Genomic DNA, 18,237 nt, shown 5'->3' with positions numbered 1-18,237 from the left:
AGAAAGTGGTCGGACGAATAAGTACAATATGGATTCACATGTATAACGGAACGTGATGGGAGTCGGCGTCCTAACTGCATGATTTGCCATGCCAAGTTGAGCAATTCTAGTCTAGCACCGGCAAAACTAAGGGAACACTTCCTTAAGCAGCATGGAGATGGGGAATACAAGAACACAACGCTTGCTGAATTCAAGGTGAAGAGAGCCAGATTCGATGAAAAGGCTACTCTGCCTGTTCTCGGCTTTGTACCCATCAACAAACCGATCCTCACAGCATCGTACGAAGTTGCTTACCTGATCGCAAAGCAGGGCAAACCACACACCATTGGTGAAACACTCATAAAACCAGCTGTGTTGAAGATGGCGAATATCATGCTGGGAAAAGCGGCTGAAGTTAAGTTATCCCAAAATCCTCTTTCAAATGACACCATCAGCGACAGAATAGAGGACATGAGCAAAGACATCTTGGCTCAAGTAGTTGCAGATCTGATTTCAAGCCCGGCAAAATTCAGCCTCCAACTCGACGAGACCACAGACGTTTCCAATCTAAGCCAGCTTGCTGTATTCGTGCACTATGTGAAAGACGACATGATAAAGGAAGATTTTTTATTTTGTAAGCCTCTTACAACAACAACAACAACAACTAAGGCAACCGATGTGAAGAAACTTGTGGATGACTTCTTAAGAGACAACAATCTTTCGTGGGATATGGTTTCTGCAGTTTGTTCGGACGGAGCTCCAGTAATGCTGGGAAGAAAGTCTGGTTTTGGTGCGCTAGTGAAAGCCGATGCACCACACATCATTGTTACGCATTGCATTCTGCACAGGCATGCGTTGGCAACAAAAACCTTTCCTCCAAAACTGGCAGAAGTATTAAAAATTGTAGTGGAATGCGTGAACTATGTGCGAAATAGTGCTCTGAGGCACCGTTATCTTCAGTGAGCTGTGTAAAGAAATGGGCTCTGAATTCGAGGTACTTCTGTACCATTCTAACGTTCGGTGGTTATCCCGGGGACAGGTGCTGAATCGTGTTTTTGCCATGCGTGTGGAATTAGCCCTTTTTGCAAGAGCAAACTTCTCCCCTACCTCTACATTTGTATCTTTACTCTGGTGATCTGGCAAAACTACGGAAAGCCACGGGCAATCCATTTCTTTCAAATACTATCCGTGTATGGCATGAAGTTCATAAATACCTAAATGTTTCCCTTAAAATGTCCCAATTCACACCCATTTGGAGAAACAACTATTTCCCTCCAGGGGAAAAAGACCGAGGATTCAAACTTTGGGCAGACAAAGGTATTTGGAAAATATCAGATATTTTTCATGAAGGTGTTCTTATGTCTTTTGAAGATATCAGACAGAACTTTGATCTGCCAGTTAAACATTTTTTCATGTACCTTCAAATTAGAAACTTCCTTTATAAGACAAAAAAAAAACTCACCTTGCCTGATCTGTCAGCAATAGAAAAGGTGGCAGCTTGCCTGCCCCAGAGAAGACTTATCTCTATTCTCTATAGGACTCTAATGTCAGGGTCACAGGAGTCATCTGATGACATGAGACTTGCCTGGTGTGCTGACCTAGAGGAAGAATTAACTGAGCCTGAATGGCTAACCTTTTGTAACATTTCTCAGGCACAAACATACAATTCAGGTCTCAGACTCTTACAATATAAGTGGGTTATGAGGCTATATATCACTCATGTAGTCCTGAATCATTTCCTTGGTAATATTCCTGATGTATGTTTTAAATGTGATGCACATACAGGGACTCTTTTCCATTGTGTATGGTCCTGTACAAAATTACAAGAATTTTGGAGAGAAGTTATTAATATTCTTTCCACTTCTTCTGAGGTGAATCTTCCCATGTGCCCCAAAATGTGTGTTTTGGGACTTATACCCCAGGAAATTATCCTCAGCAAAGCCAACATGAAGATGGTTACCCTCAGTCTACTTCAAGCCAGACAGACAATTGCAAAATGTTGGAAATCTACACAAAGACCAACTACAAAATGCTGGCTAGAGGACATTGTTCAAGTTATAGCAATGGAAACAATAACATATTCAATGAAAGGAAAATACACGCTGTTTGAAAAAATGTGGACTTCCTTTTTGGACTTTGTTAAGGGCCCAGAATTTCTCAATGCCCTAAAGTGATACTACCCCTCCATAAAGCCAGAGGGCATAATATCACCCTTTATCCTCTGTACCAATGTGTGTTCCATCATTTTGTTTTTGTTTTTTTCTCTTCTCCCTTTCCTTTATTTTGCAGTCAGTGGTTGTGTTTTTTATTGTGGGTTGTTTTTTTGTCTTGAGAAAAACTTCAATAAACACATTTTGAAAAAAAAGTTGCTCATGAAGCCAAAATGGCCTGACTCAAGTACGAAAATACCCCGATCTTCCAGGGGATCGAAGTATGCGCATTTGTGTTTCGCTTGAGTCCCACTCCCATCCACCTACTCACACTCAGTTTTGGCTTAGTCAAATGAATGGAGGCAGAAAATAATGCTTTGATTTGAGATTTTACAACTTTTAGGCAATTCCACCATTTTTAAATCAATATGTTGTGTCATGTAATTAATTTATTTTGTAAGTAGCTATAAGTGAATAAGCACTGGAATTGTTTAGTAGGGCGTATAGTCACATTCTGCAAAGCTAACAGGTGGCCCCTACAACATAAAATATGTGTTACTGCTGTTTCAGATCTCATGAAAAAACAATAATTAGGACTCAATCCATTTTGACTTACTGGAGTCATTGCCGCCTTGTTTCTTCAGAAGCTGCTCATCACCGGACACTGTCACAACACAGACATTTATTCATTCATCTATTTAAAAGTGTTTTTAGAAAAGAAGATAAAGAAACATATTGACAGGTGTAAGAAAATAGACCCTATTGACTATGGCAGTGTTTAAAGACTGAAACCAACACAAAAGTCAACAGCAGGAGAAGACAGGCAGCAAGTAGTCACTAATGGGTACACTGGCACTGTTTAAAGACTGGTGAAGAAAATGTGCACAGTCTGTACTTTTACTTGACAGATAATGAATGGATCAGTGCTGCCGTCATTTAAATCGTTGATATCGCTGCAGTTTGAACCATCGGTACAGGAACAGACTACTTTTCTCAGCGGAAGCGATACAATCATTTTGAAATTCAGAATATCATGTTCAAATCAATGTGTTGTGTCATATGATTGATTGATGAAGTAAGTAGCCATGTAATAAGCAGAGAGGCTTTTTTATTATTTAGAAGGGGGCACAATTACATCTTGCAAAGCTTGTCGGTGATACACACAATATCTGGAGATTTAGATCTCATAAAGAATAACTCTGATCTAGTGTAACTTACTTAAAGGTCGTCCCATGGCATTGCTGCCTTGCCGCTTCAAAGGCTCTACATCATATGACACTGTTAGGACACAGAAAAGTACTCCTTAATTTATTCACAGTCCTCAAACACAAAATGTCATTTTTATATTTGAGGAGAATACAAAACGTGTTATTCATGTTCGCTCAACTGGCAGGAAAGAAAAGAAAAACAAGAATAACAAGAAACAGGAAAACAGTGCAAGAGACGAAAGAGGTTAAACGAAATTGGCAGTAGGAGACAGGGAACGGCAGTCAACCATTTTGACTTACTGAGAGGTTGCAGGGAGTCATTGCTGCCTTGTCGCATTAAAGGCTGCTCATTATCTGGCACTGTAAGGAAACAGAAGTGTATTCATTCTTTCACACATGTTTTAAAATAGGCTTGTTGATTTCAGTAATACAGTTTTTTTTCAATTGCTCTTTTTCTCAAATCACACAAAATTCACAAAACACACACCCAGGGTGCAAAACACCTCATATATCCGTTATATTATATTGCTATAACGCAGTAATATAACGCATTACTTCTGAAAATTGGGCAATATAATACCCGTTACAATTCTCAGTAATGCAGTTACAACACATTTTAACCCCAAATGATGTGGTGTTTTGTTTTTAAGAATTCACAAACATCGCAAGCAGGGACGTGCACAGACATTTCGAGGGGCTATTGCTCTAAACTGGAAAGCCCCCTGAAGAAAAACACAAGACATTTTCAAAATTCTAACTTGTTTTCAATGTTTACGGTTCAAATAGAAACACAACACTTTCATTGAAAGTGACACTCAGTTGACTTTCTTTCTTTCTTTCTTCCTTTTTAAAGATATTTTTTGGGGGCTTTTTTCCTTTAATCGGATAGGACAGTGGAGAGTGACAGGGAGAGTCAGGGTGGGATCCGGAAAGGACCACGGGTCAGGGATCGAACCTGGGTCGCCGGCGTACAGTGCAGGTGCCCCAGCCAGTTGCGCCACGGCCGGAGCCAGTCAGATGACTCTTATGTCCAACTGCTTAATGTGCTATTCAGTCTGTGTTCAGTTCAGAACTGATTTTTAGAATGAAAACCAGCGACATTTTTAGTTTTGCAGTCCATATCTCATTAAAACATCTAATGTTAGCAACTATTAAAGGAAAAATGGGAACAATTCTGTTTTGATGTAGTTTGACCATTGTAACATACTGATTAAATAGGGCTTCTAACCAGTGGCGGCCCGTCCATTTAAGCAAATGAAGCGATGCTTAATAAAAAAAAAATCACAAATGCGAAAAACGTCACGTGGACGTGTTTCTGTTATATTTAACGATTCATCAGCTTGTGCTGCTGTGTATTGCATAGACAAACTGACAAAGTAAGCTGTAAAACAGTGGCTCTCACAGGTCAAATGTGGCATTACACAATTAAGCGCCGCTTCAAGATGTTAAGCGTTTGGCTGGCGGTCAATGGGACGATATCTAATTTCTTTATTGGTCAATTCATCTTTTTAGTCGTTGTCGTTAAGCGCCGCTTCACCGCTTTGAATCAATTGTGCGCGTCCTTGCGCGTTCATGTAAAGATGATTGACAGTAGGTCTGACAAATAACAATGTTCATCACCACCAACTCTCTGCACAGTATTCTGTGTGTCCGTGTTAGTGCTTTACTGTGCTAACGTTTAAAGAGATTACAGCATAAACGTCAGATTTCGGAAAAGGCCTTGCTTTCAGCAAACTTCAACGACGTGGTCGACAGGATTAACAGGATTGGCTCTAATGAGTAAGACTGAAATTAATACGGAGAAAGTTGGAGGGAGTTGACAGACAAAACAGGGAGAGTTTCATTGTAAGGTAGGCTAAGTTCCATTCTTTTAACGAGAGCTTGTAAGGGTAACGTTACTGTTAGAAACAAGATACACACTTGCTTCTGTAATGTTATAGATCTGACCAACGTTTATTATTTCTTTCAAAATGCTTTAAAATCCATGGATGCTACACATCCGTCATTGGGTTCAGTAGCAAGCTAGCTAGGTAGCTAGCTGGCGTCTGACTAATCTAAGACAGAAAGAAAACGTGTTGAAAGAAAACGTGTTGATAGAAAACGTGCAGCTGAGGTTATTAACTTAAAACTACGGCAAATGAGAGCCAAATCGTGTTTTTGGGCTGGAGCAGCTCTTTAAACTACCATAAAGTAGGCTAAATTATATGATAATGTTCCAATCAACAGATTTCTTTTCAAACGTGATTTGCTAATTTGGGTTTTGTTTACTAGTGGCAACGGTTGCTAAGGAAAGAAAAGTCATGCAGGCAGTATCTAAGTGTTTCTGCACTTTGAAACGGTTGGGTGTTTGCAGCTAAAAGTGTTAGGATGTTTCACCTTACAGCAATAATATACCCAAATATTACTTGTTTAATTGTAAATAGTTTGTAAATATCAGAATTGAGGGGGACATTTCTTCTACGTTTTGTAGTATGAGATTTATTTCTGGTGTTTGACTTTTGCTTTGTGGTAGGTCAAGTTCATTCCACTCAGAATAGGTATTCTCCTGTTGTTACTTATTGTTACTTTGGCCTCTCCCAGTCCTTTAGTTTTTTTATTGAATAACCCCAGTTGGCAATGCATTTAATTAATTGTATTAAATCATTAGTTTTTTTGGGTACTGCTGAGGCAGGAGAACGTAATAGGCTACTGTTTATGTCCCCCAAACCCCAGACAGGGACATAGTCTAAGTGAAAATTCCAGTATTTTCCACAGCCATTTGACAATTATCAGTAGGAGCATGGCGACTCATGTGGTCCTTGGGGGCGACCTGGTGCCCGCGGGCACCATGTTGGTGACCCCTGGGCTAGATTGTAAACGAAGTCACGTGACTGGGGGCAGATGACAGCGCCGACAAGGTGTGTTTCCCGCAGCGAGACGATACAATACTGATTGTGGGCTTATCATGTTGATTCGACAGAAAAAACTAAAAAACTCTTGCTCTCTCCAGAGGGGCAGGTCTGCCATAAAAGGCAGACGGGCCATTGCCCGGGCAACATTAGCCCTTACCTGTGCACAGGGCCGGCCCTGGGCATAGGCAGTATAGGCGAATGCTAAGGGAACTAGGCTAACATTGTATACAGAGCCATTCATGGCCCGTCACTGACTGGTTCAAATCCCAGAACGACCAAGTACTACCGAGGTGTCCCTGTGCACGGCACCATTCCCTACAAAGCCCCCTGGCAGCACACAAGGCACAGTGTTTTCTTTCCAAGGATCCTTACTATATTTTATAAAAAATAACTTAAAGATTTGAATTCTCTGCATAATAAACTGTTCATTTCTATGTTATCTTTTCAAACTATATGCATGAAAGCAAGCCCCCTGAGTGTAGCATTCAGTGTGTACATATAATGATACAAAGCTTGACTTGACCCACCGGATTGTTCAGCCATACTGTCCGTCGGCTGGAAACCCTCAAGAGGAACGATCCATCAGAGGAGCTGCCGACTGTTATGAGGAAAACAATAAAAGTCACCAATGACAACTATCCAATATAATATTTCAAAAATGAATTATTACAGTTTTTTACAAGTGCTTACACAAGTTTTTGAAAACAGGGCTCCTTTTCCCAAACACAAAACCACACACCCAATGTGCAAAAGATCTCATATATCCTGCAGAATTAAAATTACACAACCACTTAACAAAACCAAACTTTTGCAGCAAATGGCACACAGTTTATCCATACTATCAGCTTTAGTCCAACCAACTACACACTGTCGTGATCAATCAAAAACACACTCACCTTCTTGGGCTTTGTTCTGTATCAAGCGAATTCTGCACTACAGAAATATGTGCAGGAACACAAATATTCTGTTGAAACAGAACATTGTGATTTTCTACCCAACTAATGCACAGCACATACAGTTACAGTTGTGTGAACAAATCATGTGCTCACTATCTGATACAGTTAACGGGAAAGAAAACTTTGAGGAAAAATATTTATATTTTAAATCCCCCAAAAAACCAAGCAGGGTCGCACAGCACCTCAACAACATCACAGGCAACAGCTTCCCTGGCTAGACATTGAGAGAAGAAGTGCCTGAGTGTTGCTTCCAGCCCTGGACAGCACCACTTCAGTATCATCACAATCCTCCTCTTCCCTGCCTGCAGAAGAGGCATGCAGCTAGAGGCCTGACGGTCATAACGTTTCAACCGTTGTGCAGCAAATAAGTCTTCAACTGAATACACTGTTTACAACAACATGGATATATGGATAGCAGCAAGAAGAAAGGGGGGAGGATGAACTGAAGTCAGTTGAAGAGTTATTTGCAGCATAATGGTTGAAGCAGTATGACGGTCAGGCCTATAGGTGCATGCTGCTTCTGCATGTGGATGAGGAGCTGTGGTCAGACCCAGGTGGTAAAATGCAGCCTGAGCACTTTTCTTTCCTCTGTTTTTGCATTTCTTTTTCCTCAAAGTTTTCCTTGCCATTTATTGTATTTGACGGAGGCTTCATTTCTCACAGCTGTAAGTGTATGATGTGCATGAATGTTGCACCAATCTGTTTTGGATCAAAGTAAAAGTATAACAACAGTATATTTGTAACAATCTATATCTGCAGAATTCTATAGATACAGAACGCCATGAAAGGTGAGTGTGCTTTTGATTGAGTACAATGGTGTGAAGCTGGTTGGACAAAGTGTGTTGTACTATAAATCAAGTGTGTGCCATTTGGTGCAAAAGTTTGTTTTGGTAAGTGTTTATGGAGTCTAACTCTGCAGGATATATGAGGTGTTTTGCACTTTGGGTGTGTGGTTTTGTGATTTGTGTTTTGAGAAAATGAACAATGTTCTCCCCAAACATGTTATCAATTGAAGAAACGGTAATACATGTGAAATATCTTCCTTGGTCAAGGTAAGAGCAGTGACTCATTGTGGTTATAAATAACACAGTTCAGATAACGGATGCAAATAATGAGCCTCTATACATTTAACAACGTTAGAAAATTATATAACTTCCTTAGGCAAATACGATTTCGAGTCAATGCAAGATTTTCACTAGAACAACTTTTGCTTTATTTACTTTTACTTTAGAGATAATTAGCCATATTAGACAAGGCATTTCTGGCCTGCTTTATATTCACAAACAGCTGCACAAAATCACTCTGGGATGTCTCATGTAGGAGACAGGAACGCACATCAGAAAGTTACCTTTATTTGTTGGCAAGGCCAGGAAACAACAGACAGACTGAACTAACCAGGGGACAAAGGACAGGTGGTTGCAGGACAGAAAAACAGCAAGGGGGACTTTTCAAAATAAATCAGGAAACAGATAAACTGACAGAATGTTTTTAAATGCTTTCTTTAAAACGCATCATGATTAAGTCGTTATAGTCATCATCAGTTACAGTTATGTAATGTCCTTATCACTGATTTTCTTATCTGTTAAATGAATTGGTCCAATAACTCCAGTTCAGAGACTAATGTGATGAATTACCCCTGAGATTATTTTTGTATTCTGTGGTTTGTAGTTGAACTGGAAGGCACTGTAATTTCAAGACACATCACCACAACGTGCAGGTAGATAACTCAATGTAACAACAACAAGCAAAAGTAGAGAAATGGTGGCAAACCAATAAAGCCAACAATGACTGTAGAGCTTTATATTTGATTAAATATCATTGCCGACGTGTTTCCTTATGGCGTAGAGTTATCCGCAATTAACTTGTTTTTAACAATACGAAGCAAAGATCTAATTGGTTACAGGCATACAGCATAGTTAACCCAAGAGGCGGTGTAGTGAACTGAGACAAAGGTATACAAAGAATAAAACTCAAAATCTAAACACTACACTAATTATATAAAAGCAAAACATACATTATGTGTCCTGCAGAGTTGTATGTTTTGTTGTGTTGTGTTCTTGAATCAAGGTTTCTTTGTATTTTCATGGAGCTATATATTCAGTTTTATTTATTTTGGCATGTTCAAAAGCATCGTCAATATAGGGTACTCTCTGTTCCTAAACATTCTATACCGTAATACTCCTTTACGTTCAACCTGTAATCATCCAGATAAGACAAAAAACGATATCCATAGTGGTCGGTTTTTGAGATGACATTGAATTTGATCGTCTTTTGCTACCTTTAAGTCAAAATCAAATGATATGTATGAAGGTTATCTTGTTTCTACTCACCAGAAATAGTTGCTGTGTCATTTACCCTCCAATAAAGAAATGTACAAACTTCAGAGTATAACAGATAGCTGCGTGCAAAGAGGAGGCATAACGTGAACAGAGAAGACTTTGAGCCTCACTTTATTATAGTAGATAAGAAACAGACTCTTCTTCCAATACTGTAGACCTGCAGGGAGCTGACCTCACCTGAGACGACCTGTACTACGAGAAATCAAAAAGGACAAAGTTAAACAATATTACGTTTAGTGCCGTCATTATCAGGAGAGTTCTATTACAGTAATGTCAATTTATGACAAGTACGTTTAGTGATCCATGAAAAGGAAAGCAATCATAGTCCAACTTCTGAAAAGTATTGTCTGTATGATTCATGCTCTTATTTTATACAAATGACTTCCCTACATTTATTACATGAGAAACATTTGTTGTTTTAGTCAAAAACGAATACAGATCTTAACATAAATCAAACAGTGTTTCTGGGTCTGAGTGGTTAAAGGGACAGTTCAACCAAAAACTAAAACTACATTTTGGGATTTCTTTGTACCTCATCTCCTTCTCGTGGCCGAAAGGCTCATTTTAGTTACAGCGTGACAGTTAAACAATAATGGCGTCCTTTTGAGCTGTAATGTTAGCTAGCTCAGTTGAGCTGACATCCATAAGTAGATGCACACTTGGTTGCAGTGATATGGTAGTAAGGAAATATTTGTTGGCAAATGTTATGTATGAATCTCATTTTATTAAGTCAATATGCTAAATATGTTTGCTTTTATTTTTATCAAAGTGATTTCATTTCTTTCTTTATGCACCGATATAGAAAGAGCACCTGTGATTGAAACACAAGGTTATAACCATAACAATAATAGTTCTAAACTGAAGGAATGTTAATTATTGACTGTAATTTATGGATCACCTGCACCAAGTTTCATCAATTCAGATGTGAACTGCATTCACAAAAGAATGAAAGTTGGAGGGAAAGGAAAACATTTACAAACAGGAACCACATGGTTTGGAAAATGGTTAAAAATAAAATAATCATCCAATGATTTAATGAAATCTTGATTTAGACTCTGCTCATGCTGCTTTATGGATATGATTCATCCAAGGCAATAAATCTGACCTTTGACCTGCAGCTAGACTCTTAGAGACACCTCTGTTAGGAAACTTTATATTATGCAAGAAACTCACACCAAACGATTAAAGAGGCCTTATTATATTTGTTGTTCCCCCTCCCCCCCCTTCCTGAAACGCCTCCACTGGATTCCTTTGTTTAGTTCTGGAACATAGTGACATCACAATGTGACACACACGCTCTATTGGCTAGTGCTCTAACACATTGTACATGATAGGCTAAGGGCTGGAACATCTCAAAGGGGTTGACCAATCACAACAAAACTGGCCATCTAACCAATCAGAGCAGACTGGGCTCTGGTTTCAGACAGAGGGTGAACAGAGGTGCTGCAGCACAGGCAGTATGAGAAACATAAAGAGCTTTTTGATCATTAAAGCATGGAGACATGTCCCAGGAGAGACACTAAATACTAATATGAAAATGAGCAGAATAGGGCCTCTTTGAAGAGAACACTTACCAGAGATATTAAGACCTCATTAAGGTGTTCATACATACAGTACATAAAACCCATCACCTTTTAAAGGTAAATACTGATCTGGTCGGTATAAATGTACCTGAAGGTCAAGCAGGCCATTAACCACTTATGTGACAGAGGACCAACATGTCAGAGAGATCCTGAACAGACTCAGACTGCAGTCAGAGGTCAGATTTATTATATGGTGCTGGAACAGGAGCAGATCTTTATCCAAAAAATTAAGATGCCACTCCACATGTTTCTTAAATCGTTATCTCTACATGTATGGCATCCATTCCAGTGTCTGTTGAATTCCTACACAGAGAAAGTAGTTTATAGAATACAATAAAACAATAATAATAATTTAGCTCAAAGTCATACCTATAAAAATGAAACAAGAGAAAATGATAATGCTGAAGTGGTCTCTTCATTTTTTCCAGAGCTGTATATATTTAAAGCTCTAACTGCAACTGAATATCAACAAACATGACTAAATAGAATAAAAAATATACAAGATCACCAAAAACTGAGCAGATACCAAAGTGGGCAAAACCATTAACACATTCAGGAAACTTTATCCACCTAAAGGGGGATATTAAATTGCACATAAGATAAACATAAGAAGTTAAAGTAAAAACGTGCAATAGAAGATAAAATAACATGTAATACAAATATTTAGATAAACTAAATAAGTAAAAATGTGCAGACAGTACAAATAAAAGAAAATACAAATATTATACCAGAATAAGAAATGTAGAGGAATAAGTAAAAACAATAACTTAAATGTCATACCTCCACATGGATCATTAAAGCCTGAGACGTGCGTGTCAGTTAGAGAGCTGGTGTCAGTTATGATAGATAGTGACTTTGGCCCCCTGATCCCGAGCTGCTGAGGATTCTGGTATTTCTGAGCCTGAGGCCGCCACCTGGACTCTTTCAGGAAGCTGCTGATGCCTGTAGGGACATCTTCAGAGTGGTTGGTGTCTTGGTGGGCCTGAGCAGCAATTATCTGTGAGCATTTGGAGTTTTTCCCCCAAAATATATCTATTTTTTACTGTTCGTTAAAATCCCCTGCGTATTCCGAATTTAAAGTAGAAAAGCCGTGCAAATGTCCTGTAATTGATAAAACAGTTGTGACACGTCAGTATTTTATATGACTTTTCATGCTTAAATTGGAGAATAACACTCTACAATAATCCCCATATATGTACATTAGGTGTTCATATTAAAATCATAACTATCTTCAATTTAAAATAGGCAAATCATACACACAGTCATAATTTTCCTGCTAATAAATAAAGGAAACAGTTCTTTACGGTGTTTTAAATACAAGCTCTACTACCGTCATACATAATATACAGGCCACCCTTGGAGTAGCATAATAAGAATTAGATAATCATTTCATTTGAAATAATTCCTCCATCTAAAGTCATTTTTTGTGGCAAATGGGACCAAAACACTTCCATTAGTAGAAAGGTGCTGCAGCTTCGAAAACACTGCAAATATAAAAACACAACTGTGCCAAACACATGCAGAGGAAGAATCATTTCATAAACATTACTTGGTGTGTCGGTGTGTGTTTCAGCACATTTGTGTTTTATATTTACATCGTTTTTGAAAGTGCAGTGTGTTTCTTCTAATGCATAATCAGTGTTTCAGGTCGTTGTTGCGCGTTGGCTCCTCTCGGGCACCGTAATTATCCCTTTCCGAACCAGGTAGCCATCAAAAAAATGCATTGGCATTAATTGGATGACATTAATCACAGACCAGAAATATAATCAGCAGATTAATCAACAAATGCAAATATAAATGTCAGTTAGCGTCAATGAAATGCAATGCAAATACATACAAGACAGAAGAAATATTAATATTCAAGTGTATTATGTAAGACAACAGAACACTGTGACCTTAGAAAAGAAGAAACTAAGATATTTAGGATCAGAAAAGATTGAAAAGCTCTCTTTCATGAAGCATATTCAGGCAGTAGCCTATACAGCAACACTGACACACATGAGCACATACTAGTTTAAAAAAGCAGGAATACAATCTGAGCTGACAGAAAAGGCTCCGTTTTAGTTTAACACACACAGTTAATCTCACACACACTATTTAATGAACATACAGGTTCACCTGCTGAATTAAAAACCCAACAAATGTGTTTAAATGTGTTTGTTCTCCTGTCTACATAATCCTGTTAAATGTAATCCAAGTGTGCTTGTTGATTCAAGAGTTGTTATTTCTCTGACTTGCCTGACAACATCCTGTACAGCTGCAAACACCATGTCCACACTCATCCACACATTATGTCCTTATTTTTCGACTAAAAGCTGATGCTGTCTTCATTTTATATCCTGCCTACAAAGCTCTGATTGGCTGGCATGTTCCCCACCTTCATCATTTGGGCTTCTGTGAGATTTAGCTCAATAACGCTCAGTTGTTTTTGGGTGAAAGGAGTCAGTGTTTGTGCACTGTAGTCTGTTTTTTAGAAAAGATTAAGCACCCTATGTACACCTTGTATATGTTCTAGTATAAAAGGAGCTATAGGGGGCTCAGAACATGCACACTTTGTAAATTTGTGCCTGTTAGCTTGCACAGTTTCCACCCCCGGATAACAGATCCAGATGTTTTTCTTTTAAGCTTTGAGCTTCCTAATGAGGACCATGCAGGAGAATGAGGTGCAGCTGGGATTTAAAGTGTTAAAGGTCCTGAAGCCTGTGGATTTATAGATGTCTCTCCTGCAGCTCCGCAGGGTTTTACATGCGCATCGCATCTGGGTCAGGAGGCCCTGTATGCCTGCAGCGGCGGGACAGGCGTCTGCATGTCTGCTGTCAGGACGGACGCATAAATATCTGGATGTCCAGATCCTGCTCTCACTTTCAGACTATCTGCAGGTGGAAGACAGGAGAGGAGCTGATAGACGCAAACATGGTCCCACTGAGGCTGGTCGCCTTCGGCTGTGAGTACCCGCTCTGCTTTATTCAAACATGCAGCGTCTCTTTCTTTATTGCATTTATTCTCACTAAGTTATGTTCCTCCTATAGGTATGTATTTGAGTTAAATGATTTTCTTTGTTTTATTATTGTATTCTATAAACTACTGAGAATTTGTCTCCGTTTTGTAATTCAACAGACACTGGAATGGCTGCCATACATCTAGAGATAAAGATTTAAGAACAATTTGGAGTGGTCTGTTAACTTTTTCCGGAGCTGTATTTGGAATCATTTGGATTTTCAAGCTCGGAAAACATAGTTAGTTAATTATAAATTTAAAATAAATATAGATTTTACTGAATAATGTTGTCCCACAGCGTGATGCATTAACAGGAATTGACTGATTGAAAAATGACTTTACTTTTTCTTTTTTGGCTAAACTTTATGGCGAATGCTTCACTTTTATTTTTAAACTTTACAAATTCAAATAAAATACATACATACACACTAAGAGTATATGAGAAGACTTTTGTTTTTTTGCATGAAATTTGATTTACAATTGTCTTTCTCTACATGGATGTTGAAATGTTTTTAATTCACTCAAGACCTTAATAGATTATCCATCATATTTCAAGACTGCTGTCATTTGTCAGATTTCTTTTTCACATCAAAAGGTCACAAGTGCAAAAAAGTTTTATATTTCAAACTGTTTTATGATGCTTATTTAAATGCATAATCTGAATTACAGTTTTGAAAAAGAGGCGCGTTGTACTTAAATAAACTTGTGTTGTGTTTTCAGTGCTAGCTGCCGCTTGGTATTTCACTCGTGCTGCTGGTAAGTCTTTCAATGAAACATCAAACTGAATTCAAAATAAGAGTTTATAGTCCTATCTTTTTTTACAGTTTCATAACAGATGAATAGATACAGATATTTAAAATCTAAAAAACTAAACATCTCTGATCATTTTACTGGAGATATTTGATCGTAGATACAAAACCCGACCCCAAAAAAGTGCAGAATATAGTCAAGAAATCATGATGATGATGATTTGTGACCTGTGTGTGTTTTGACAGACGGAGAAGTCATCTACGCCTGTCTCAATGAAACCGCAGAGATCTCATGTGGTAAGAAAACACAGGAACACACCTTCAACACACTCCAAGCTGATGGGAAGAGTTAATTAGTCATGTAACACTTTATTGATACTCATTCAACTCATTCCCAAAAGTTTTACTAATCTTTTGTTTTGTGATTAAGAAACCTCATTTACACAACTACAACTTTTGAAATATTATGACTTGCAATCATGTTCAAGTCCTAGAAACAAGCCTCAGATTTAGTCAAAATAAAATAATGTCATGTCATGAGACTCCCAGCAGAGGACAGTATTACCCATAGAGTCCAGAACAGCAACTTTGTTGATAGAAATCCATTAAATATACATTCAGGATTCCACTTCTTAAAACACAGTGGTACTTTGAGCTAAAAGCTAATATCAGTATGCTCCATTGTTTATTTTGGTCATTAAAATATGTATTCGGTAAAATGATCCTTCTAAAATGTGGACCTCCTGGTCGCCAGATAACGAGTCATAAAACTAATCTAAATGCATACTTTGAGAAATATGAAAATGTCATTACAATCCATCAAATAGTTTTTGGTATGTTTATGTCCAGACAAAAGTGTGGGACCAAAATAACTGTCTTCAAAGTAAGTGTGTGTGTGTAGAAGGGAAAAGGAGAACCTGGTGATCATTTTGTGACACTTGATTGTCTTTGTCCTCCTGCTGCAGATGTTGGCGCTAAGATAAAGCTGGATCACATCCTGTATAAGGTCGGGGTAGGGACCAGGTGCGGGGAGGGAAAAGCCCAACCAGACGACGGCCCGGACACCTACTGCTCCTTCCCCTGGTCGGAGATGGTGGTGGAGGATCTGTAAGACTCTTTCTACATGTATTCACATATTCATTTGTCCACTTGAGGTCAGAAGAGCCCCACAGGAGGAGTCACTGTTGGTTATTACAGGACAAACCAGAACTTACAGACACTCTATTTGTCTATTCATTCCATATGTCCTCTGTCAGTTTTTTGTATCAAAATGATTTTGTTTTTTATTTACAATATCATTTTTTTAGCAGCTATAATTAAAAGCAATTTGCCATAAGCCCTAGTTATACAGTATTCCTGCTGAGTCCCAATTGTGGAAAGTAACTAAGTACCTTTAATCAAGTACTGAACTCAAGCAACATTTTTAAGTACTTGTACTTGACTTAAGTATTTCCTTTTTAATGCTACTTTCTACTTTTACTCCAGTGCTTATTCATTAATGTAGTATTTATTAAGCTTAAATGACTTTCGGATTAAGATGTTGCATTATACACTAATACATTAATTAAAGGTATTATTTCAACAAATTTCACATTCTGTTGGTTGAAATATTAAGAGATTCATATTTTTTATTTGAACTTGCTTTCAACTGACCTCATACAGTTAAGTGGAATCTGTTGATAATATACATTTAAAGTCAGCGTTTCAGTTTTTTCAGTGTAAAACATGTGTTAAACATTTAACGTAATGCATCTCTAAAAATGGTTAAATTAAAGTGGAATAAATGTTTAAGGTACAAAAAAGTACAATTATATTACAAACACTTTTTAACATCAATAATTCTTTAATATTAAAATGCTGCTTGATGCAACAATATTAATAATGAGATACTGTCATATGTTAAATAATATATCACATATGGAGGCCATATTTCTACTCCCTTGAGTAGATGTTCTCTTGATAATACTTTTGCACTTTCACTTAAGAATACTTTGACATTAATGTATTTCTACTTTTACTTAAGTAAAGGATCTGAATATTTCTTCCACCACTGACGATAATCCAGTAGTTTAATATATATTATTCTGAAATGGGCCTTAATCATAACGAGAACTTTTACTTCTGGTGCTTTAAGTATCATTTTGCTTTTGTAATAAATACATCTGAGTACTTCTTCCACCACTGGTGAGTCCAAGTTGATGGGTTCACTAATAACAGCAGGAAATTAGAGTAAAGTTTAAGACATTAATAGGTGAAAAAATGATGGCCCCACAGGCCGCAGAAAATGTAATTGACATTGTGTGTGTGTGTGTGTGTGTGTGTGTGTGTGTGTGTGTGTGTGTGTGTGTGTGTGTGTGTGTGTGTGTGTGCTTCTCTGTCTCCAGCTGTGCTAACAAGAGGTCCTGTAAGGTCCCCGTCACTGAGCTGGTGTTTAGTAAATATGAATGTGTGGAGGATACCAGGTACCTGGAGGTGTCCTACACCTGCGCCACACCACCACCTCCTCCACCTCCACCACCACCTCCAACCAAAGCTGACTGTATGTACACACACACACACACACACACACACACACACACACACACACACACACACACACACACACACACACACACACACACACACACACACACACACACACACACACACACACACTATTCAAGTCAATTGAAAAAGTGTGTTAATATTATTGCTCTCAACTAACCTAATACAGTTATGTGAAATGTGTTGGTAGAGATGAAGCTCACTCTCATTACTTAATATGCTATCCGGCAGTTTAATCTTTAATGATGATCATATTTAATATAGAATTTAAACCATTTGCACTACCATGTGCTCTCTATCTCCATTACTATTTGTTCTGGCATTCGAACCCACAAACAGAGGTGTTGAATATCAACTTTCTATTTATGTTGATGATATTGCTATTTATAAAACAAATCTTCCTGTGTTATTGACTTTGAATTCTGGTTTTAAGGTTCAAAATCTAACAACTAACTAATCTTGGAGAGACTTAATCCACATCTTCACACAGAAATCTCTGTAGACTCAGCACCACAGTGTTTATTTCCCTTGAATATAAAGTCTTCTTACACTTATCACTGGTCCTGTTTTCTCTGTAGGTGAAGAAAAATCTACGGATGAAGCCTGATGCTTGCCAGATGCCGTGAACAGAACATTATGATGATTTCTAACATTTCTAACATCAGAATAATAAGTGGACACAGAAAAAAAAAGTTGTCATGTTACATCTGTTTGTTCTTTCATGCAAACAATCTGATATTTAGATCTCAACATCCAATTTTCCTTCAGTTTCTGAAAGCAAGCCCACGTGTTTGAGGTCATGTATCTAAATGCTTACATACATACTGTATGAGCGTATTTA

General features: G+C 38.0%; 2 protein-coding genes across 5 annotated transcripts in view; one reads left to right on the top strand and one right to left on the bottom strand.

The window, feature by feature from the left end:
- The window catches only part of LOC134872992 (GTPase IMAP family member 8-like), a 20,559-nt gene extending 10,960 nt beyond the window's left edge, over positions 1–9,599 (bottom strand). The window contains exons 1-5 of one of the 2 annotated variants that reach the window (XM_063896372.1): positions 9,515–9,599; positions 6,756–6,826; positions 3,638–3,697; positions 3,348–3,407; positions 2,746–2,793 (exon numbers count right to left, since the gene is read on the bottom strand). In XM_063896372.1, the coding sequence (XP_063752442.1) occupies positions 2,746–2,793; positions 3,348–3,407; positions 3,638–3,697; positions 6,756–6,771 (184 nt within the window). In that variant the 5' untranslated portion in view covers positions 6,772–6,826; positions 9,515–9,599. The remainder of the gene's footprint in view (positions 1–2,745; positions 2,794–3,347; positions 3,408–3,637; positions 3,698–6,755; positions 6,827–9,514) is intronic. The other variant, XM_063896373.1, reaches the window with a different exon arrangement.
- LOC134872993 (L-rhamnose-binding lectin SML-like) lies at positions 4,911–18,237 on the top strand. Of its 3 annotated transcripts, none has more exons than XM_063896376.1 (7): positions 4,911–5,116; positions 13,986–14,050; positions 14,824–14,859; positions 15,099–15,149; positions 15,818–15,959; positions 17,237–17,391; positions 17,975–18,237. In XM_063896376.1, exons 2-7 carry the CDS (start codon positions 14,020–14,022, stop codon positions 18,001–18,003), a joined length of 444 nt encoding a protein of 147 aa, XP_063752446.1. In that variant the 5' UTR covers positions 4,911–5,116; positions 13,986–14,019; the 3' UTR covers positions 18,004–18,237. The 3 variants fall into 3 exon arrangements, with proteins under 3 accessions (XP_063752446.1, XP_063752445.1, XP_063752444.1); XM_063896375.1 differs by having other exon boundaries at positions 13,836–14,050; XM_063896374.1 differs by having other exon boundaries at positions 4,911–5,187; positions 13,836–14,050.

This window comes from Eleginops maclovinus, chromosome 12 (assembly GCF_036324505.1).
Source record: "Eleginops maclovinus isolate JMC-PN-2008 ecotype Puerto Natales chromosome 12, JC_Emac_rtc_rv5, whole genome shotgun sequence".
Taxonomy (NCBI): Eukaryota; Metazoa; Chordata; class Actinopteri; order Perciformes; family Eleginopidae; genus Eleginops; species Eleginops maclovinus.
This window is presented reverse-complemented; position numbering and strand designations above follow the sequence as displayed.

Excerpts from the sequence above, each read along its gene's own strand:
- LOC134872993 (XM_063896375.1), top strand. The coding sequence starts at position 13,852 with ATGCGCATCGCATCTGGGTCAGGAGGCCCTGTATGCCTGCAGCGGCGG. Across the intron at positions 14,860-15,098 it reads GTATTTCACTCGTGCTGCTG|ACGGAGAAGTCATCTACGCC; the intron begins GTAAGTCTTTCA and ends GTGTTTTGACAG. Across the intron at positions 17,392-17,974 it reads ACCTCCAACCAAAGCTGACT|GTGAAGAAAAATCTACGGAT; the intron begins GTATGTACACAC and ends TTTTCTCTGTAG.